The sequence below is a fragment of the Apteryx mantelli genome, chromosome 33, assembly GCF_036417845.1.
Source record: "Apteryx mantelli isolate bAptMan1 chromosome 33, bAptMan1.hap1, whole genome shotgun sequence".
Taxonomy (NCBI): domain Eukaryota; kingdom Metazoa; phylum Chordata; class Aves; order Apterygiformes; family Apterygidae; genus Apteryx; species Apteryx mantelli.
In genome coordinates, this window is record NC_090010.1 from 4127501 (window position 1) to 4148063 (window position 20563).

The 20563-nt window shown below is 58.5% G+C and overlaps 2 protein-coding genes across 2 annotated transcripts; one reads left to right on the plus strand and one right to left on the minus strand.

Moving 5' to 3' along the window:
- The first annotated feature begins 4118 nt into the window (after nucleotides 1-4118).
- RACGAP1 (Rac GTPase activating protein 1) lies at nucleotides 4119-13167 on the plus strand. The gene is made up of 17 exons (XM_067314017.1): nucleotides 4119-4172; nucleotides 5489-5577; nucleotides 6050-6252; nucleotides 6641-6777; nucleotides 7007-7076; nucleotides 7294-7347; nucleotides 8069-8146; nucleotides 8289-8406; nucleotides 8604-8734; nucleotides 9271-9435; nucleotides 9851-9946; nucleotides 10183-10381; nucleotides 11031-11136; nucleotides 11339-11471; nucleotides 11609-11744; nucleotides 12004-12112; nucleotides 12427-13167. Exons 2-17 carry the CDS (start codon nucleotides 5493-5495, stop codon nucleotides 12500-12502), a joined length of 1896 nt encoding a protein of 631 aa, XP_067170118.1. The 5' UTR covers nucleotides 4119-4172; nucleotides 5489-5492; the 3' UTR covers nucleotides 12503-13167.
- Nucleotides 13168-17082: 3915 nt separating this feature from the next.
- On the minus strand, nucleotides 17083-20469 carry ARHGAP9 (Rho GTPase activating protein 9). Its single transcript, XM_067313957.1, has 12 exons — nucleotides 20390-20469; nucleotides 20039-20126; nucleotides 19768-19863; nucleotides 19089-19187; nucleotides 18860-18983; nucleotides 18642-18755; nucleotides 18263-18361; nucleotides 18079-18156; nucleotides 17928-17981; nucleotides 17693-17827; nucleotides 17482-17587; nucleotides 17083-17303 (listed from the first exon to the last, which is right to left on the minus strand). Exons 1-12 carry the CDS (start codon nucleotides 20467-20469, stop codon nucleotides 17108-17110), a joined length of 1269 nt encoding a protein of 422 aa, XP_067170058.1. The 3' UTR covers nucleotides 17083-17107.
- Nucleotides 20470-20563: the final 94 nt, after the last annotated feature.

A 20563-nucleotide genomic window follows, 5' to 3' on the forward strand; every position in this document is an offset into this window, starting at 1 on the left:
ATACAATAATCACCCCAATTACTCCCGAGCAGTGGTTATTAAACTCACCGCAACGCTTTCATTTGCAAAGCAAAAATAATTAAGCAGGTGGCTACGCTGACTGTTTGCCCGGGAGTGACCAAGGTTATTTCTGCTTGACTCTGGGAAAGAAAGTCTCCAAGGCCCTGGAAAACCTCCCTGGCTTTTCTGCTCCGCGCGGCACCGTGCCATCAAGAGCCGTACAGAGATGCCGCCGGGTGATCAAGCAAATAAAATGCAGCTGGAGTCAGTTAATGCCGGGGCTGGTATCCCGACAGATGCCACCTCCATCCAGCTGTAGCATCAGAGGGATTTCGGGAGACGGTGTGATCGCCCAAGCTGAAATCCCATGGGTGGATGAAGCTGCTTCTCGCAGGATCTGACGTGCTGTTGGCGTTCGGGTGGGCTGGTTTCGGGGGACATTCCTGCGCCAGGCATTCCCGCACCGGGCGCCGGCTCTGTGTGCGGCAGAGGGGACGCGGTGATTTTTTCGGGCACAGGGGACAGCTCAGCCTCGCCAGCGCCCCAGGGCCAACTTCCAAAGGAAGCAAAGCAAGGTTTGCACCTCGCTGCTGCGACCCGGACACGCGCACTTCTTCCCACTTTTGCACCCACGCACGTCGCCTTAGGCACCTGCTAACACGCCGGAGCGCGCTCGGACACGACGACTCGCAGATGCTCCAGGGGAAGAGCAGTTAAAACAGGGAGATGTAGTTAAAACGGAGGCGGATGACCAGGACGGAGAGGCAGGAGCGAGTCCTTGGGGGACGGAGGGAGGCAGTGCTGGTGAATTATGCATGACGGCAGGAGCGAAGCCGCTATCTGCGTGGACAAAGCCCTGCGCCCGGCCGCCGGGCGCGTGCGGCCGTACCTGCGCACGCCTTTCGCTCCCGCTTTATCTCCACTCCCAGCTTGTAATTCAGCCCAAATATCAGAGGAAGCTGGAAGATTAATTTTCTCTGTTTGCACGGCAAAAGAGAGGGGGGAGCTGCGCTCTCGCTCCAGACTCCCGGCTGCTTAATCTGCCGCCGAAGGAAAAGGCGAAAATTTATCAGTGTTGGCAGGATCCCGGTGTGTGTTCGGACCTGGCGGCAGCCCGGCACAGCCGAGCCCTGTGGGCTCCTCATTTTGGGGGGCACGAGGAAAATGCAAACCTTCCCCTCTGCCCAGCGTTAGGGCCCGAAGAAACACCCGGGGCTCGGGCGAGCGGGAGCCAGTTCCCCGCTCTGCCGGCGCGACCTTCGCCTCCTTCCAGCGCGGGAACGTGAGCGCAAAAACATTCGTGGCCGGGAGCTGCTCAAATATTTAAGAGATGACAACTCTATTAATGCAAAAACTAGATAACCCCCCCCCTTGAGTTTAAAGTGGGAAACATCTCGGCTCTTATTTCGCAGCCCTCTCCCTGAACTGACTCTCTGGCTTCAATGAAATCCCAAATATCAGCCCACAAAGGTCCTTTGTCACTGTGCTACCAGCAACAAAAGGTCATTCATTAAAAGCAAGCTGAAGACCACAGAAAGGCTCCCCTTGTTTTTAAAGGAGCTCGGGATTCGGCGGGGGCTTCGCCGCCGACATTAACGCCCGGGTTTCGCCGCCGGGAGCAGAAAGCCGGGACCTGACGTAGCTGCAGCCCCATCCGACCGCTCTGCCCGGGGTCTCTGCCCCGGTGCCAGCCGCCCTCCGAGGAATTACGGAAGAGCACGGATAAGCCAGGGGGCATTAGGCCGGCTCCCGAAGCCGCTCGCGGCACCGGCATGTCTCCCCGGCACGCTCCTTCCACGAGCAATGCCCGGAGCAGTAGTTTGCACCACCGAGCCCTCTCCAAGGTCTCGCAGGCTGCCGATATCACCCAAAGGAAAGAGCGTGATGCCATCTGCCGGCCTGCGGCTGGGGCCAGGGAAATTAATTCCCCCCAAAGGGTCCAGCTTCCTCCAGCTAAACCCGGGCCGCCCTTCCCTGCGCAGCCCGGCGGGTGTTTATTTCCCTAATGCTACTGAATCGTTGCTTTCTGAACCCGGCGCTGTATCAACCCATTGAGAAAAATGCACCTAAAAAAATTTCTTCCGCTTTTTTTTCCCCCTCGGGGCTTCCCAGAGAAAGGTCACTAAAATCACTGGTTCCGCTTCCTTGTCGTTGGATGACTCGTCGGTGGAGACCCGCGCGCTCCAGCCAGTTGTGGATTAAAAGGAGGTTAATACACATTTCCCCCCCGAGCACCAAGCTGCACCACAGGGCTCGCAATTCCCGAGCCGACCAGGCAGCCTTGGAGCCCCCAGCCCCGGGATGGGACAACGGGAGCGGGGAGCACGGGAGTCCCCGGCGGCCGGAGGGTGCAAATGGGCATGGGATCGACCCCGGGGGAGACCGCGGCGGTGGGGGGGAAAAAAAACAAGGAGAATTGCTGCTGCCTGCACATCTGAAGTGCTTCCGCCAGTAATCGCCGGAATCATCAAATTAGCATAAATTCTATTAACGGTTTCCCAGATGAGACGTTTCAAGGCTTCTCCCTCCCACCCGACGCAAGCGAAAGAGAGGATAATTGCTTTGCAAGAAAGAAACTGCTGGAACAGCCCTCGCTCCCAACGGCGCCGGGCGCCAACGGCTCCTTCCCGCTCCTCCGGCCCTTCTGCCTTCCCAGCGTTGACCTGGGGGACGTGGTTTTTTGGGTTGAAATCACAGTTCTCAGTCAAGATTGAGGGTCACCACCAACAGTGGAGGCCACCCAGCGACGGAGGCGACGAGGAGCCCCAGGGCATTCATGCCCAAAATGCTCCAAAAAGGGGGGCGAACGCCGACGTCGGGGTCTTTCCTTCGGGCCATCGGCACAGAGGAAGAGGGTGGCCGTTCCCCTCCCTCCATGCCTCCATTCCCTGGGAAAACACGGATGATTTCGACTCCCGTTCTCGAGGAACCTTCCTCAATGTTCGCTCCTCAGAGGACCGCGAGGCTTTTTACTGCCTCTTGTGAATTAACGTTTATTAATTAGTTTAAAGCAGGCTGCATAACCTCAGTAAAGCAGTTCTCACAAAAGAGCTGACTCCGTTAGCGAGCAACGCGCTTTCCGAACGATCCCACTTAGCGATTTTTAAGCGTTTGGTTCCGCTTTATAATTGCTAATATCCGTTCTTCAATTACCCGCTGTTTTGTTTCAGATTTAAGAGATTAAAATGCGTTGTTATTTTATGATTGTGCAATTTGGCTTCTTGTATCTGTGGGGTTTGGGTTGGTGTCTCGTTGCTCGCGCGCGTTAAATGCCTGCGGGTGGAAGAGCCGCAAACGGCCTGAAATGGGGTTTTGCTTTTCAGCGCGAGGGGCGCCTGCCAGGCTACTGCTCAGACCGAAATTTCAAAGAAAAATCAGTTGAGGCATCATTTTTCCGAAACGGGAGCACTTAATAAATGGCCTCATTTGTGTGTTAATGGGTTCCTGGAAGCTTTTACGTTTTGTGAATGGGAATGTGCAGAAAATGGAGTTTTTCCTCCCGTGGGCCTCCTTCTGGGAAGCCGGATCCATGGGTTTCTCTCCTCCTCAGGGGCCAAAATTCGCGTATCATTATTGCTGTGTTTGGGGCCCAGTTGATGGCCCGGCCTAGAGGCCCCCAGACCCGCAGCCGTTGGCACTTGGTCACAAGCAAAGGCAATTTTGGAAAATGATCTTTTTTAATATCTGAGAGGCGCCTGGGGAGCCTCGGAGGGCTGGAAGGGGCCTATCACCCCCCACATCTCATACGGGAGTTACTGACTGCTGTCCCTGGGCCCGGGCCTGGTGACAAGCCCCGACAGAGCCGGCAAGGACGAGGGGGGACACGATTTTGGGGGGATCTGGGGCCTGTCAGCATCCCCCGCCTGCTCCGTTGCTAAGCAACGCAGGCCGGGACCAGGAACCAGCAGTAAAGATGGCGCCGGGCCGGCTTCACCGCGCGGCCGTTGGGGCCCCGTCCGCCCTCGCACGAGGGAATGGAGCAGAGACGACCACGCCCTCAGCAGACATGGCGCCGGCTCGGCTTCAGGCTCGCGGTAAGCAGAGCCAATGAGCGGCCGGGAGGTGGGGGAGCGGCCTGTGATTGGCTGGCCGCTGGGATTCAAACCGAAGTGCGGGACGGTTGGGCCGGGCGGTTGCAGTTGGAGGGAGCTCGCGCCGGGCCGGCGCCTCAGGTGAGCGCGCGGGAGCGGCTGAGGGGAAACCGGGGCCGCCCTCGGTATCGGCCCTCGCCACCGGCCCTCTGGGGGCCTCGGTACCCTCGGTATTGGGTCTCGCCCTGCCAGCGAGGCCCTCGCCCCCGGGAGGGGGAAGCTGCCTCCGGGGCTCCGCGCGGGCGGCGGCCTGGGCCGCCCCGGTGCGGTTTCCTCAGAGGCTTTCCCATGAGGGGAGGGGAAGGGGCAGTTGTGGCGCCTGGGGCCAGGGCCGGACGCTGGGGGGCGGCTGTGGGCACCCTTCGCGCTGGCTTCTTCCTCCACCCTCCCCTGTCGGGCTGGGCGGTGCCGGGCTAACGATCCTACTGCCCTTAATACAATATATACAATAAAATAAATGCCAGTTTGCTCACTGATGGCCCTACTGGAATGCCCCTTGCAATGGAGCAAGCAGACTGAAAGAAGGGACAGAGGACAGCCTGAAGCTTTTCCGTTTCCCAGAGTCCGTGTAAGGTGCAAAGGCCTGGGGTATTCGTGTGTCTGTCGAGTCTGTAACTCTGCATGAAGTACTTCAGAGTCTTCTTCAGTAGCCCGCTAAGCGTGAAGGTGGTATTTTGTACCTCATCCTGGCTCCTCTCCCAGCTGTCTGCACCTGCTCCTCACAGTCATTTGTTAGTCAGGGCCCCCCTGTGTGCTCCGGCAGCCTCTTGCGTTAGAGAAGTCATTTCTGTGCTGCTGAGCTGGAGACTTTTCTCTTCATTGCTTCTGTCATGCTATTGTTGCTGCTGTTTGAGGAAAACATGCTGACTGTCCTGAATTTTAAAAGCTGTTTGCTGTAGGAGCTGTAACTTAAAATGCAGCTAAATTTAAAACTGTATGAGAACTCCCAAGAATGTTACTTCTATTTTTATCCTGTGAAGCTCTGAAACCTTACAGATTTTAGTGGCCTATATAGTACCAAGTTACTCATAGCCTGGGTGTGAGCTGTGTTCTGCAGCCTTCCAGAAAGAAAGTCATCTTGTTTTGGAGGTTTGAGCCTCTGTAGTTTACTGCAGGTTACTTGAAGCAATAAAGTGGTGATCTAGACTACCTCTTTATATTGCTGGTCTTCTATACATAAGCTGTGGAGGCATGAGGCTCTCCCAGACTCTTTAGGTTTGAGTTTGGATGCATATATCTTGATTAAAACGTAACTGTTCTATTTGTGTATCTGCCAAAACCTGGCTTTTTAATTATTAATTCTAAAGCTGACTGTCTTTTTCTGGGCTGCTGACCTTCCCTGTTTGAAGGTGGGAAGGAAGTATTCAGCTGGTTATTTAGGTCTCCTTTCTTGGCAGGAAGATGGAGACAGCAATGCTGAATTTGCGGAATCTGTTTGATCAGCTTATGCGCCAGGCCGAAGTTTTAAGTGAAGGAAACGAATATCGTAAGTTCTGTCTCTGTGGGTAGTTCAAGTGGGCCGCTATGTGTTTGCTGGGAGACTATAAATGTGCAAACAAACATCAATGGCCACTACTGGAGAATCTGTTGATGAAGCTGTGGGTAGCCAGATTTGGGGGGGGGGGGGGGGTTTGTTTGGTTGGGTTTTTTCATTGTCTAGAAATATGAAGTTGCAGGCTGAACTTCTGGACAGGGCCGTGTTCTGCTTGTAGCAAGCTGACTTCACCCATGCAGGGTCTTGTATGTCCTAGCTCTTCTGGTTGATGCAGATATGAAGGACTTGGTCTGAAATCTTGGGTGAACAACTAGAGTGTAGCTGGGTTTGCTGAAAGGCCAGCTTGTCCCCCTCTTTGTCAAGGGTGGGCTATATCAATAGATATCTACTGTCTGCAAACAGAGGGCTGCTGCATTTCCTCTGCTTGCTTTAGCAACTAAAGATTGAAGTGTTTTCTCTGCAGAATTTATTCAGTTAGCAAAGAACTTTGAAGAGTTTCGGAGAAAATGGCAGAAAACAGAGCATGAGCTTGCCAAGTACAAGGATCTCCTAATGAAAACAGAAACTGAACGTAGTGCTCTGGATGTGAAGCTGAAACATGCTCGCAATCAAGTGGACGTGGAGATCAAACGAAGGCAAAAAGCTGAAACGGACTGTGAGAAGCTGGTGAGTAGTTTTTTATTACCGATTGGCTCATTAGACTGCAGAGAGATAGTGGTTAATCTGCGTTGATCTATAGAAAATAAGGACTGACACTCATGATAACTGGTTTCAAGAAAAAAAAAAAAAAAAAAAGAAGCCTTGCTTGGCTCCTTGTAGTAGCCTTCTGCTTGGAACGGACTTTGGTCTGGAAAAAGGCTACCAGCCGCTGCTTGCAGTGGAGCTGCCGTTACCTGGCAGAGCACGGGCTGCTGTTGCTTCGCAGCCTTTAACATTCTACTGACACAAGTTCTGAGACTATCTGTGCGGTATCTCAAGTACTTGAGATTGGCTCATACAGTAATTAAATGGTAGTCTATACTGTGGCAGTTTCTCCTATTATCTACCTTTACAGGAACGGCAAATACAACTGATTCGAGAGCTGCTCATGTGTGATGCATCTGGGAGTATTCAGCTAAGTGAAGAACAGAAATCTGCCCTTGCCTTTCTTAACAGGCCACAGGTTTCTGTAGGGGCCTCAGGTAACAAAAGGTAGGCAAAAGAGCGTTTTGTCTAAGCAACATAAGTAACATCAATACAGCTTTGTGTACATCTGTGATCCTACTAATGCTGTATTCATATGAGCAGAGTTTCACTCTGTATTCCACTTTGAAATAAAACTCTTATGAGTCAATAAGATTGTTCTGGAACCATGACTTACTGAAAGCCTAACTGATACATGTTTCTTCTAGCTTTGTTTTTTTTCTTTTCTTTTTTTAAGGCTGTCTACAATTGATGAATCTGGCTCAATTCTGTCAGACATCAGCTTTGACAAGACTGATGAGTCACTGGTAATGTAACACCAAGTACTGAAGTTTTCCTCAACTATAAAACCTTAAGGGTGTGGGGTAATCTCCAGAGAAGCATTGTTTAGAATACTACGGTATTAAATTGACAGAGCTGATCTGCATTTCTTTGGTGTGCTATTGGCTAAAACGTAATGCAAGTCCTGGCCAGAGGCTATATGGTATTTACATTGAGCTAACCAGTGTCGCGTATTTCCCACAGGACTGGGATTCCTCTGTGGTGAAAGCTGTTAGACTGAAGAAGAGAGAAAAGCGGGTATGTTCAATTCTTTCCTTCAGATAGATTCCACTGTTAGCCTTAGGTGACACAATGTCACCATCTGTCATCTCGCAGCCCTCTGTATTGACTTCTGAGCTACTAATCACAATCAAACTTCAGGTGGATGTGCTTCTGCTGTAATTCAGATTTGCTCTGTGGATTTAGATTCAAGTTAGTTCTGATGTCACTTGTCTACTGAAAATGACTGTGGTGGAGTTCCAAGTATCTTGTTCTGGTTTGGCTTGCAGCTTGCAAGAAAGTACTTCAAGATTATTAACAGCCACCAGATTAGTTTCCTATGTTAATTTTTCCCCAAATATTTTCCTCTTCTGTAATGGGGCTTGCGATTTGTTATGGTCTGCTCTCAGTATGCAGTAGGCACAGGTGGGGAAGAACAGCCTGTAATCATCTCTGGTAGGGTTAGAAAGTCTGGGGCTTGCTCAGCTCCCCCTCTTTCTTTCTCTAAATTGGTATTGGTGGATTGCAAAGCTGACTAGGAAAACTACTTGAAAGGGCAGTATTGAGGCCTCCTGGTGCTTCTCAGGGTTGTAACCTGTGTAGGAAGGGTCGTGCAACAGGACAACAGGTACCATGGAAGGACTTAATGCTTCTGTGGTGTATGTGTGTGCAAGCAACTATTCGGTCTTTCTAGTAATGCAGTATAACACTAAATTGATGGCATGCCTGCCCAGCTGACAAAAATGCTACGTTTTTTCAGCGCTCATCCAGGCAGTTCATTGAAGGCCCTCCAGGTCCTCTGAAGAAAACGCGATCAATTGGCTCCACGGTGGACCAGGTATGGTGGTCCCAGCTGCATTTGTGTGACTCTGAAACACTTGGTCATACTGCGTGCCTCTTTCCAGGGCCAACAAACTGGAAAATCCTTGTCATGTCAGTTGTGTTCATTGCTGTCACTAACTGCAGATGTTTCATTACAGGGAAATGAGTCCATAGTAGCAAAGACAACTCTCACTGTCCCCAGTGATGGTGGCCCAATTGAAGCCATCTCTACCATCCAGACTGTGCCTTACAGCCTCCGAAGCCAGAGGAAGACCAGTAGGTGTCACATCTGCCATTTATCCCAGTTCTAAAGCAGCTAGTCGGGGGGCATAAAGTATTCTGCAATATTACAGTAACCTCTGCCAGTACCTGGGCAGCTGCCTCTGATTTATAGTGCATTTTCTTTGAAGCAAAGGTTACCCAGGGGAGTGATTCCATTCAATCAAGTGTCCTTCTCCTCTTCCATCTTCCAGGTACTTTACAGCCTTGGAACAGCGAGTCGAGCTTGGGCAGTAGGCAGCTGGAATCCAAATCGGAGAGTGATGGCTCTAGCACTCCGCAGAGCAATGGGGGAGTGAGGCTGCATGAATTTGTTTCAAAGACGGTAGGTCCACAGGCAGGAGGAACTTGGGGCGGGGGAGTACCGCCTTCCATTAACCTTGCGCGTTGATTAATTGAAGGCAAAGGCTATTTGTTGGATATATTGCTATGTACTCTGGGTTTATTCTGGTCCTCCTGTGAGCTAGTGGGAGGCTGGTGATTGCAGGTCGGGGGCCTCGGCTGAGTTGTGGGGTTGCCTGTGTATGTCTGTGCCATCCAAGACGCAGTCCTGCAGTTGTGGAGGACTTCCCACTGCTGGTGGAATAACCCAGCCCACCTGAAGTACACAGTTCCCAATTTGTGTCCCAGTAAGTGAGAGATTGATGGCTGAAAATCAGCTTAATGAGCGAGATTAACACAAATTGGGATCCCAAGCTATTGACAAGAAGTTACCAGCCATTACTACTTAAGTCAGTATTAACTGCCTGTTACCTGCATGGATCAGGGAGTACATTATCCTATGCAGTTATCCAGTTCAACTCCTCCCGAGCTGCTGTGTTGCATTAATCTCTTCCTGGTCTCTGTGCTCTGTATTGCTAGGTTATCAAACCAGAATCATGTGTTCCCTGTGGAAAGCGGATAAAATTTGGAAAACCGTCTCTAAAATGCAGAGACTGCCGTGTGGTGACTCACCCAGAGTGCCGGGACCGCTGTCCTCTTCCCTGCATCCCCATCTTGGCAGGCACTCCCGTCAGGATTGGAGAGGTAAGGCCGCAGCGTGAGCTTGGAACAGGGTAGTTGTGGCAACGAACAGGCTGGTGTTCGGTTAGAGTCAGAACACGCTTGAACTCCCAATGAGTCTGCTTTCTCTAGAAGAGCTCTTGTTGCTCAGAGCCACGTAATAAAACACAAATGACCTTGTAAAAATATCCTAAAATAGCAAGGATTGGTTTGGGGCGGGGAGGGTGTTTTGTAGGATGGTGTTGAGTTGTGTATGTGGCAGCTCTGGGTAGGCAATTCTCCGGCACCATGCTAATGGGTGTAAGTGTTTCTCTCTTCTGGGTTTGTGGAGAAGAAACAGTGATTCTTGAGCCTAGATCTTAGGGTGGGTTCCTGCAAGAGCATTTTCTGTGTCTTGAAGACTAAATATCAATTTTTTTTCCTTCCCTCTGCCTCTTAGGGGACCTTGATGGACTTTGTCCCTACTACTCCTCCAATGATCCCCTCCATCATAGTGCACTGCGTTAATGAGATCGAACAGCGAGGGCTACATGAGGTAAAAACAGAATGAGGAGTGAAACAGTACTAATGAAATGGGTTGTGGTGTCGGAGAAACAAATTAACCCAAAGGTTTCTTATTTATGGTGTGTGCGGTGCTGCTCAGTGGGCGACTATGTGACTGAGCAACGCTATGTGGAGTGCTCAGGTGTGGAGAGAAGGTGGGTGCAGAAGAACGTAGGCTCTGTACGTGCTGTTGATATTCTGCCTCTAAGCAATGCCTCTTGCTAACAGATGGGCCTTTACCGGGTATCTGGCTGTGACAAGACAGTGAAGGAGCTGAAGGAGAAGTTCCTCAGAGCAAAGAATGTTCCTTTACTGAGCAAAGTGGATGATATCCATGCTATCTGTGGCCTTCTGAAGGACTTTCTACGCAGCCTAAAAGAACCCCTTCTCACTTTCCGGTTAAACAAGACTTTTATGGAAGCTGCAGGTAAGGAGAAGCTAAATGACATCTCTCACTCTTTCACTAGTCTTTGATGGTCACAGGTTCATCTGACAGATAAACTGGTGGACCTCAGTGCTCTGTGGAGCCCTCTTGCTTGCAGTTGTGTTGATGATACTGTGTATGCTAGAAAGATCTCACTTCTGCTGTACTGCTTCAAGAAAATATTTAGCTTTAGTATATTGTCAGTTTTACCATCTAGAAGCCTGCAAATGGTGCATCACAGACCGCTGCTGCCAAGTGTTATTGGTCCTTGCTTTTAGATTCATTTCTGTATTGGAAGCTACGTTATTTCAGTGGATCGGTAGCCCCATTGCACAACACCCTGTTTACCAGACCAAAGTCTGGTGCAATCTTGATGTAACCTTTAAAGCTTGTGTAGAGAACTCTAATTGGAGGCAATGATAACCTTGTGCACTAGACCTCAAAGCATTAAACATCAAGTAATAAGTCTGTTGAATGTGGCTAGTGGTGGTATTTTGGAAGAAGGGGGACAAGTTCTAGTGCTTGGGCAAGATATGAAATTGTTAGAGTGGCACACTAAGCTCCTGGGTTCCTTGTTTCTCAGGCCAGCTGAAGGGAGTATTACAGTTGTGCCTCTGGGACTACTTTGAAGTCTCTTTTTCCTTTCTTTCAGAAATTTTGGATGAGGACAACAGTGTTGCTGCTATGTACCAAGCAATTGGTGAACTTCCTCAGGCCAACAGGGACACTCTAGCTTTCCTCATGATTCACCTGCAGAGGTAAGTTCAGGACTACTGGCCCATCTGAAAAGGGCCTATAACTGTGCTGCTGGTGCCTCTTCTAATAGGTAGTTGTTACAGGTGGTGATCCTGAAGTCTTCATTCTGGAAGAATCTGCTTATTCAGAGGCTGAAGTGGGGAGGCCAGGGGGGAGCATGTGTAAAGGTGAAGTGAGGAACTCCATTCTGCTTTTTCCATCTAGAGTGGCTCAGAGCCCAGAGACTAAAATGGACGTTGCCAACTTAGCCAAAGTCTTTGGCCCCACGATAGTTGCCCATGCGGTGCCTGACCCTGACCCTATGACACTCCTGCAGGACACGAAGCGGCAGCCCAAGGTAGGTTAGCAGGAAGGACTGACTTGGGAAGCATATCCCACTTAAAGAATTTGGATGAATTGCTGAGGGGGGCTGAGGTTATGCCTGTCAGTCAGTGTTAAAGCTGTGATGTTGGCCCCTCATGGCTGTTGCTGTAGGTGGTGGAACGGCTTCTCCTGCTGCCGGTGGAGTACTGGAGCCAGTTCATGATGGTGGAGCAAGAAAACATTGATCCAACACACATAATTGAGAACACCAATGCCTATTCCACTCCGCAGACTCCAGATATTAAAGGTAACAGCTGGATGTTGCTCTATTGGCTGTGCAGTCACTGTAATAAAAATAATGACCTTCAATTAAAGATGCTTGTGGAACTGGAATTAGCCATTCCAGCAAGTTTTATGGAGGAAGAGGAAAGAAAGGAGAAGCGTGCCAGGAAATGCCAGATTTATCTAGCATCTCCGACAGACGTTAGAAAGCGTTTAATGTTCCTCGCATAGCAATGCACACTCAGCTGTCCTCCTGTTGCTCACTTCCCTGCCTCTCTTCGCAGTGAGCATACTTGGGCCCCTCACTACCCCCGAGCAGCAGCTCTCTAAGACGCCCTCGTCCAGCTCCCTCTCCCAGAAGGTCAGGTCAACCTTCAGCAAAACTACCCCCAAGTAAGTGGTGCTGCGATGGTGGGGTGACTGCAGGTGGTGGTGGGGGGTTCAAGGAGAAGTAAAAACACACTTTTGGAGCAGGTTCTGGGAGCAGCTTGGATTTACTGCTCAATCCTGTTCCCTAGAGAATTGCTTAGTCCGCTCTCAATCAATGCTGCGGTAGCAGTGTGAACTGCATGGCGGTTAATGAGCGCCGTCTTATGGTAGGGAGAGGAAATGCTCCGGGGGGAGGAGGGTAAAACTTGAGTGAATAACCCCGGGAAAAGGGTTGAAGACCCTGGAGAGACTGATGCTTTCTGCTTCTCTTGAACTAGATTTGGGAGCAAAAGCAAGTCGGCAACGCAGCTTGGGCGTCAAGGCAATTTCTTTGCCTCTCCGATGCTGAAGTGAAGTGGACCTGGGTGTTCAGTGTCATCTTAGTACTCGCACACCAGTATGCATGAGTACAATAAAGGCAAACTCCTCTCTGTGGCCCTCGGCAGCCTTGTGTAATAAGATCTTTCTCCTTTTATCTTTCAGCTTAACTGAGGCTTTTAATGGGATTTTATTGTGCAATGTATTTTATTTTCAGACGCTGTACTTCACTTAATATTGGTGAAGAAAGTAACTAGCGGGCTTTGTTCAACACTTTAATAAAAAACTGCTGCAAGAATCACTTACACTTTTTAATAGCAGCAGCCCTCTACCTCTTTGAAGTGGAACACTCACAGGAGGATTTAAGTCTCCTGGAACTACAGGCTGCTCTTCACACCAGCAGTAACCCCCCTAGTCTAGCTGTACTCCTCTGGGAAAAGTCAGATCCATGCTCAGGGAGGCAATGAACGCTGAACTCCTCTTTTTAGTGAAACTGGTGCTTAGAATATTGGTCATCTGATCAAACTTTGGTCTCAGAAGCAGACGCTTGCTCTAATTCTTGACTTCCTGGTGTGACTGTGCAGCCTATAATCCTGCGGATGGCGGTGTTGTATTTGTCACTGCCCCAGAGGCTGTGACTTGTTCTAAAGGAACATTCAACAGTACTGTGTTTCCAAGAAGAAATCTTGTAGGGGGCTGTCTTGGGGGGGGGGGGGGGGCAAGGGGCTGTTCATAAGGGAATGGGTTTAAGGGTGCCCTCAGTTTTGGGACGCCCTCGTTTCCCAAATCAGATGACACTTAACTTACCTAGTGCTGCTTGTAGTCTTGCAAACCATGTACAGAAGTTTATATAGTGGTTGTTGTTTACTGAGCTCCTGGAAACTGTTCTGACATAAATAGTTGATACAAAGTAAAGGGTGAAGTGCTGATATAGCCAACGGCTCTGTTCTCTGGCTCATGTTTTTCTTGTTTTGGGCAGTTTTAAATAGGGCCTGCGTAGCAATATAGAAAGCGAGAAGAGGGGAGTTGCTCCGTGGACGAGCAGTTGCGTCTCCTCTCCCAGCACAGCAGCTCTTGCCTGAAGGACCTGGGGTGAACCTGGCAGCTTTGGCTGCAGGGGTGCAGGGTCGGGCGCCCTTGGGTGCTCGGCAGGGGCTCCTGGGCTGGTCCCTGGGGGGCGGCTGGGGCTCTCTCCCCCCTCGTGGAGGAGCTGCAGGCCCCGCAGAGTTACCACCTTCCCCCCAGCAGGGTGGGGGCCCCAGGGCAGGCAGGGGCCACCAGCCTCAGGCGTTTTCTCACCTACAGCAGGGGAGGCCAGGGCAGGCGAGGGCCGGATGCGCGCGCTGCGCTCCACCCGCGCCTCCTGCCCCGCCGGGGGTGTCCAGCGGGGCTCCTCCCTGGGGTGGGGGTCACCGCAGGCTGGTGCAGCCGCGGGGAGCGTGCAGGGGGCCGGGCAGCGGGAGGGGTGTTAAACACCGAGGAGCCGGGTGCGAGCGGGGCCAGCGCCTGCACCCAGCTCCCGCGGCAGGTCGTCCCAGCCCGCCCCACGGCGTGCCTGCCCCCCCAGCGCCACAGCGGGACTTTCGCTGTGGGGAGCCACTCCGCGGGCTCCTGCGGCCCCCATGGCCCAGCGGCCCCGTGAGCAGCGCAGGAAGCAAGCGCAGCCCCAGCGCGGCCCCGGCGAGGGCTCGGGGCCAGTGTGCGGGTGCCATGGCGAGGCGGCGTGGGGTGAGTGTGACTGTGGGTCCCCGGAGCCACGTGTGGCCCCTGCCCAGTGTCCCAGGGGCCTGCGTGTCCCATGCACCGTGCCTGGCTGCTGCAGAGGGGGAACCCACATCACGGTGCGGGTCACTGCAGGCGGTGAGGGGCCGGGGGGGGGCTGTGCGTGTGTGGACGTGGGTGCGTGCGCTTGCACGTGTGCGAGCACGAGGGCGGCGGTGCGCGGGGGGGGGGTTCTGCACGGTGGCATCCTGACTGCAGCGGGGGTGCGACGGCGCTGCCCTGCGCGCGCGGGAGAGCAGCCGCTGGCCTGGGAGGAAACGGTGCCGTGGGGAGCGCGGGCGGGCAAGGGTGCGCAAGGGGTCACGTCTGCACCAAAAGCATGGCCCCACGCGCGCGGGGTCTGTGCGCTCGCTCCGGGAGCAGCGTGCACACGTGTGCGCACCAGCTGGGTGCTAGGGCACGTGGGCACACGTGTCCTTGCATGTCCCCGGCAGGGAGAGGGGCTCATGTGTGCACTGGGGGGTCCCCAACCCATCCCAGGTGTCGGGGGGTGCCCGGGGTGTCCCCCTGGCCCCTGCACCCTTGGCGCCTCGCTGAGCCGCTCTCCCCAGGCGAGAACCCGTATGGCTGTGCCGGCTGCCAGAGGCGCTTCTCCCTCTCCGGCTCCTCCGGCGCCCACCTGAGCACCTGCCGATGCCCCCCGGAACCCCCTGCAGCCCCCGGGGCCCTGGGGACCCCCGGTGAGCCCGGGACGTGGCCCCAGGGCCCTTGGCGCAGGGGCGCCGCGGGGCTGCTCAGTGCGGGTACCAGCCCCTGTGCCGAGCTGGGCCCCCCCGGCAGGGCCCCCCGGGGCACCCACGGGTCCCTGCCGGACCCCGACCAGCCTCTGGATCTGTCCCTGCCCAAAGCAGGGCGGGAGCCCCCCCGGGAGCCCCCTGGTGACCTGTGCCCACTCCTGCCCGGGGCCCCCCTGCCCACCCTCCGCTTCCTGCCCGCCCTGTGCCAGGAGCGGGTCCAGTGGGTGCTGCCGCCCGGGAACTGGGAGCAGCTGGTGCAGCTGGTGAGGAGGGAGCTGGGAGAGCACTGGGAGGCTGTGGGAGCACTGGGTGATGGGGCTGGGTGATGGGGGGGCAATGGAAAGGCTGGGGGGGCATTAGGAGGGGAGTTGGAGGGGGGCACAGGGAGGCTATGGGAGCACTGGGCAGTGGGGCTGGGTGCTGGGGGGGCACTGGGAGGTTATGGGAGCACTGGGTGCTGGGGCTGGGTGCTGGGGGGCAATAGAAAGGCTGGGGGGGCATTAGGAAGGGAGTTGGGGGGGCACTGGGAGGCTATGGGAGCACTGGGCAGTGAAGCTGGGTGCTGGAGGGCAATGGGAAGGCTGGGAGGCAGCGGGAGCACTGGGCAGTGGGGCTGGGTGCTGCGGGGGGCACTGGGAGGCTGTGGGAGCACTGGGAAACTGGGAGCACTGGGTGCTGGGGGGGGCAATGGGAGGGCAGGGGGGCACTGGGAGGGGAGTTGGGGAGCCAGGGGGGCACAGGGAAGGCTGGCGGGTGGCGGGGGGGCACCGTGCCAGCATCCCCCCCGCCGGCGCCCACTGACAGCCGCGTCCCGCAGGCGGGGGGGGCCCCGGTGTCCTCGGGGCTCGGCGGGGGCCGGCGCTTCCTTTGCGAGCTCTGCCCCAAGGGCTTCCGCAAGGGCAGCTCGCTGCTGCGGCACCGCTACGAGCACACCGGTACGGGGGCGCCGGGACGGGGGCACCAGTATGGGGGCGCCGGGCCGGGAGCGCCGGGAGCTGGGTGCAGCGGCGGGGGCCGGGGAGGAGGGTGCTGCACCCAGGGGCGCAGGGCTGGGGCGAGGGCCGGGGGCGGGGGGGCCGGGACACCCGCCCTCACTGCCGTGCCCAGGCCGGCGGCCGCACCGCTGCCCGCTCTGCGCCAAGGCCTTCAAGCACAAGCACCACCTGGTCGAGCACCGGCGGCTGCACACGGGCGAGAAGCCCTTCTGCTGCGCCCGCTGCGGCAAGCGCTTCTCCCACTCGGGCTCCTACTCGCAGCACGTGCACCGCCGCTGCCGGGCGCGTGGGTCCCCGGTGCAGCCCTGCGACCCGCTGGGCGCCACCGGGCTGCACCGAGGGTCCCTGGAAACCTCCCGGAGCGACCCGCCGGGCATGGCCGGGCTGCACCGAGGATCCCCGGGAACCTCCCGGAGCGACCCGCCGGGCACGGCCGGGCTGCACCAAGGATCCCCCTGGAGCAACCCGCCGGGCACTGCCGGGCTGCACCGAGGGTCCCCGGGAACCCCCTGGAGCGACCTGCCGGGTGCTGCCGGGCTGCACTGAGGAACCCCAGGAACCCCCCCAGAGCAACCTGCCAGGTGCTGCCGGGCTGCACCGAGGATCCCTGGAGACCCCCCCAGAGTGACCCCCTTGGCACTCCTGTGCTGCATCGAGGATCCCTGGAGACCCCCTGGAGCAATTCCCTGGGCACTGCCGGGCTGCACTGAGCATCCCCAGGGTTCGCCCTGGAGCGACCCACCTTGCACCCCCTCTGTGCTGCACCGAGGATCCCCAGAGACCCCCCCAGAGCGATTCCCCAGCCCTGGCACTGCTGGCCGCAGGCAGACCCTCCCCAGGGGGTTCGATGGCATTTAATGACCAGCTGAAATAAATTAAAGTAATGACCCAGGGGCGCTCTGGACCTGGCAGGTGCACGGAGCATGGCTGAGGTGTTGGCGGGGGGGTTTGGGGGCTCCCTGCAGCTCAGCCCCGGGGGCTGGGGAAGGGGCTGCTGCAGCTCTCGGCGACGCAGGACCCCAAACGGGCGCGGGCAATGCCGGGAAGGTGCCGCTTTACTGCACAGTCCGGGGTACAAGGAGCGGGGAGGGACAGAGCGGTGGCGGCGGCGGCGGCGGGGGGGTGTCTCAGGGGCCGGCGGCGGCGGCAGGGGGGGCGAAGAGGCGCTCGAAGTGGGCCAGCAGCAGCTCCACGGCCTGGCTCTGCGCGGCGGCGCCGGCCGCCAGGCTGCCCGGCTCGCGCCGGGGCCGCAGCAGCGTGGGCCCGAAGACGATGCCGATGTTGTGGCGCGTCATGCGGTTGGCGTCTGCCTGCTCCATCACCCTGGTTGGAAGGGCGGAGCGGGGGGGGGCACAGCTTTGGCGGGGGGGGTACACACCCCATCCGCCCCCTTCTCCTCATTCCCATTGCACCCAGGGGGTTGCACCTGGGCTGAGCACCCCCTAACCCCCCCCCCAGCATGTGCTGGCCCCCCCCCCCGGGACCCGCAGCCCCCCCTTACCGGCGCAGGTGAGCCAGCAGGTAGCGCAGGGTGGCGTGGTTCGGGGGCGGCAGGCTCTGCACCAGCTCGGCCACCCGCTGCACCCGCCCCTGGGCGTCCGGCAGCTCTGCGGAGGCACCCGCCGGGGGGTCACGTATGGGGGGGGGCTTTTCCCCCCCTCCCTCAACCTGTGACACCCCGTCCCCCGTCCCCATCCCGGGGGGGGTCTTACCCACGGCTTCCACGAAGGGCTCGTAGAGCTCGTAGGGCACCAGGGGCTCGGGCAGCTCCCGCAGGAAGAGCTTGAGGGCACCGGTCACCACGTGCACGTCGCTCCACTCGGGGTCTGCCAGGCTCAGCCGCTCCTCTGGGGGGGGGGGGATGTGGGGGGGCAGCCCAGGCCTGACCCCCCCCCGACCCCCCACCCCCACCCCGCGCTGCTCCCCCCCTCCGCCGCCCCGGCTCACCTTGGCCCGGCTGCTCCGGGAAGACGTAGCGCCCGTCCGAGGTCACAGCTCGCTCTGCAGAGGCGGTTTGGGGGGGGGGGTCAGTGCTGGGGGGGCACCTGATATCTGTGTCCCCCCCCCCACCCCGGTCACCCCCGGCTCAGCCCCTCACCGCGGTCCACGGCAAAACGCAGCTTCTGGATCACCGCCAGGTTCCCGTTGACCCGGTAGATGCCGTCCACGTCGAGGCCTGGGGGCAGGACGCGGGGGTGAGCGGCGGCGGCGGGGGGGGGTCCGTACCCCGGGAGGGGGGATGTACCCCGGGGGGGGGGATGTGCCCCGGGGGGGGTCCGTACCTCTCTCCTCGACGGCCTCCACGCAGAGGCGCACGAAGCGCGGCACCGAGCTGCTCTCGCGCTGGCACAGGGCGTCCAGGCGGCACCCGAAAACCTGGTCTGCGAGAGGGCGGCGCTGGCACCGGCACCGGGGGGGGGGCAGCGGCACCGGGGGGGGCACCAGCACCTGGGGGGCTGCATGGGCACCAGGACTGGGGGGGGGTACCAGGACCGGGGGGGGGACACCGGGTTTGGGGGGGCATCAGGATGGGATGGGGACACTGGCACCCGTCAGGTACCCAAGGGTGACTCCGTCCCCCGGGCGCCCTCGTCGCTCCCCCTTTCCAGGGGGTGGCGGGAGGAGCTGGGGGGGTCCGGGGGGGTCCGGGGGGGGGCCCACCTCGGATGAGCCCCTTCTCCTGCAGGCTCTGCAGCGGCGGCCGCTTGGCGATGAAGCGCCGCAACTTGCTCTGCACCCGCTTCTTCTCCGACGCCTCGGGGCCGCGGGGGGCACCTGGGGGGGGGGGGGAAAGGACCACGGCGGGGGGGGGGTCACACGCACCGCTGACCCCTGCTGTCCCCGTGTCCCCTATCCCCCCCCCCCCTCCCTGGTCCTACCAGGGGTCCTGCCCCCCTCGGGGCTCCGCGGCACCTCGTCCTCGTCCCCGCTGAGCTCCACCAGGTCCCCGCTGCCGGCGCGGCGCAACCGGCCCCACGGCGGCTCCAGGGGGTTCTCCCGGTCCTGGGGGGGGGGGGGCGCGGGAGGGTTGGGGCTGCGGGAGCGGGCTGGGGGGGGTGCCCCGGTGTGTCCCCCCCCACACACACACATTCCCGGGGGGACACTCACCAGGCGGCGGATGACGCCGCGGATGGCTCGTGCCCACTCCTGGATGGTGGCCTCGTGCTCCGACTGCAGCAGGAACTCGTTGCCCGGCACCGTGCGGAGCTGGGGGGCAGCGGCGTGGGGGGGGCAGCGCAGGGCAGCGCAGGGCCCCCCCGCCACCGCCACCGCCACCGCCCCCGGGGGGGCTCCTGCGCTCCCAGTGGGGACCCCCTGTCCCCTCTGCTCTTTTTTTTTGGGGGGGGGGGTCCTCGTGTGCCCTCCTGCCCTGGGCAAGTGTGAGTTTGGCACCGCCCTGTCCCCTGGGCTGGGTGTCCTTGGTGTCCCTGTGTCCCCTGGGCTCGGTGTCCCGGGGGTCCCCATGTCCCCTGGGCTTGGTGTCCTGGGGTCCCCGTGTCCCCTGGGCTGGATGTCGTAGGTGTCCCCATGTCCCCTGGACTCGGTGTCCTGGGGGTCTCCGTGTCCCCTGGGCTGGGTATCTTGGGGGTCTCTGCGTCCCCCGGGCTGGGTGTCATTGGTGTCCCCAAGTCCCCCTGCGCTGGGTGTCCTGGGGGTCCCCATGTCCCCTGGGCTGGGTATCTTGGGGGTCCCCATGTCCCCTGTGTGCCAGGTGTCCCCGTGCCCCCCAGGGCCGGGTGCCGTAGGTGTCCCCGCGTCCCCCGCCCCGGGGCGGCCCCCCACTCACGTGGATGACGTTCTTCTTGCTGGAGAGGTCCCGGGCCCAGTCCAGCACGGCCCCCCGCAAGTCCACGCTGCTCTCGGGGCGGCCGCTGGCCGGGCACTGCGGGGGGGGCGTCAGGGGGTGCCCCCGGCCTCTCCCTGTCCCCCGTCCCCCTCGTGTCCCCGTGGTCCCCCCCGTCCCCCCGCCGTCCCCTTTCCCTTGCCGGTCCCGTGCCTCCCGCCCACCCAGTTGTCCCCCTGCTGTCCCCCCCCCCGCCCCCCCCAGCCCCACTCACCCAGGCGGCCGGCGCCGGCCCCTTGGGCTCCTTGTAGAAGACGAGGCTGTTCCCGGCCAGCACCACCCAGGAGACACCCCAGCTCTTCCTGGGGGCAGCGGTGAGGGGCACCCCCAGACCTCCCCCCACCCCCGGCCGGGGCGGGGGGGCAGCTCGGGACCCCCCCCGCCACAGTGAGGGGCACCCCCAGACCTCCCCCCACCCCCGGCCGGGGCGGGGGGGCAGCTCGGGACCCCCCCCCGCCACAGTGAGGGGCACCCCCAGACCTCCCCCCACCCCCGGCCAGGGCAGGGGGGGCAGCTCAGGACCCCCCCTCCCGCCCCGGCAGAGCCCCGCAGGGGCCCCAGGCGCCGTCCGGGCACTGGCAGCGCCCCAGCCCCCCCCTCGCCCCCCCCGGCACCGCCGAAGGCGCCTTTGTGCGCCCGGGACATCGCTTGTCCGCGGCCCCTCAGCTGTGAAGAGGCGCGGGCAGGGCTGGCACGGCCCCCCCCCGGCCCCCCCCCGGCTGCAATGGACCCCCCTGGA

Coding starts and splice junctions, on each gene's coding strand:
- RACGAP1 (XM_067314017.1), top strand. CDS start 5,493: ATGGAGACAGCAATGCTGAATTTGCGGAATCTGTTTGATCAGCTTATG. Junction 9,436..9,850: donor CTCCCGTCAGGATTGGAGAG/GTAAGGCCGCAG, acceptor TCTGCCTCTTAG/GGGACCTTGATGGACTTTGT. Junction 12,113..12,426: donor TTCAGCAAAACTACCCCCAA/GTAAGTGGTGCT, acceptor CTCTTGAACTAG/ATTTGGGAGCAAAAGCAAGT.
- ARHGAP9 (XM_067313957.1), bottom strand. CDS start 20,469: ATGTCCCGGGCGCACAAAGGCGCCTTCGGCGGTGCCGGGGGGGGCGAG. Junction 18,157..18,262: donor GGAGGCCGTCGAGGAGAGAG/GTACGGACCCCC, acceptor TCCTGCCCCCAG/GCCTCGACGTGGACGGCATC. Junction 17,588..17,692: donor GCCCTTCGTGGAAGCCGTGG/GTAAGACCCCCC, acceptor GTGCCTCCGCAG/AGCTGCCGGACGCCCAGGGG.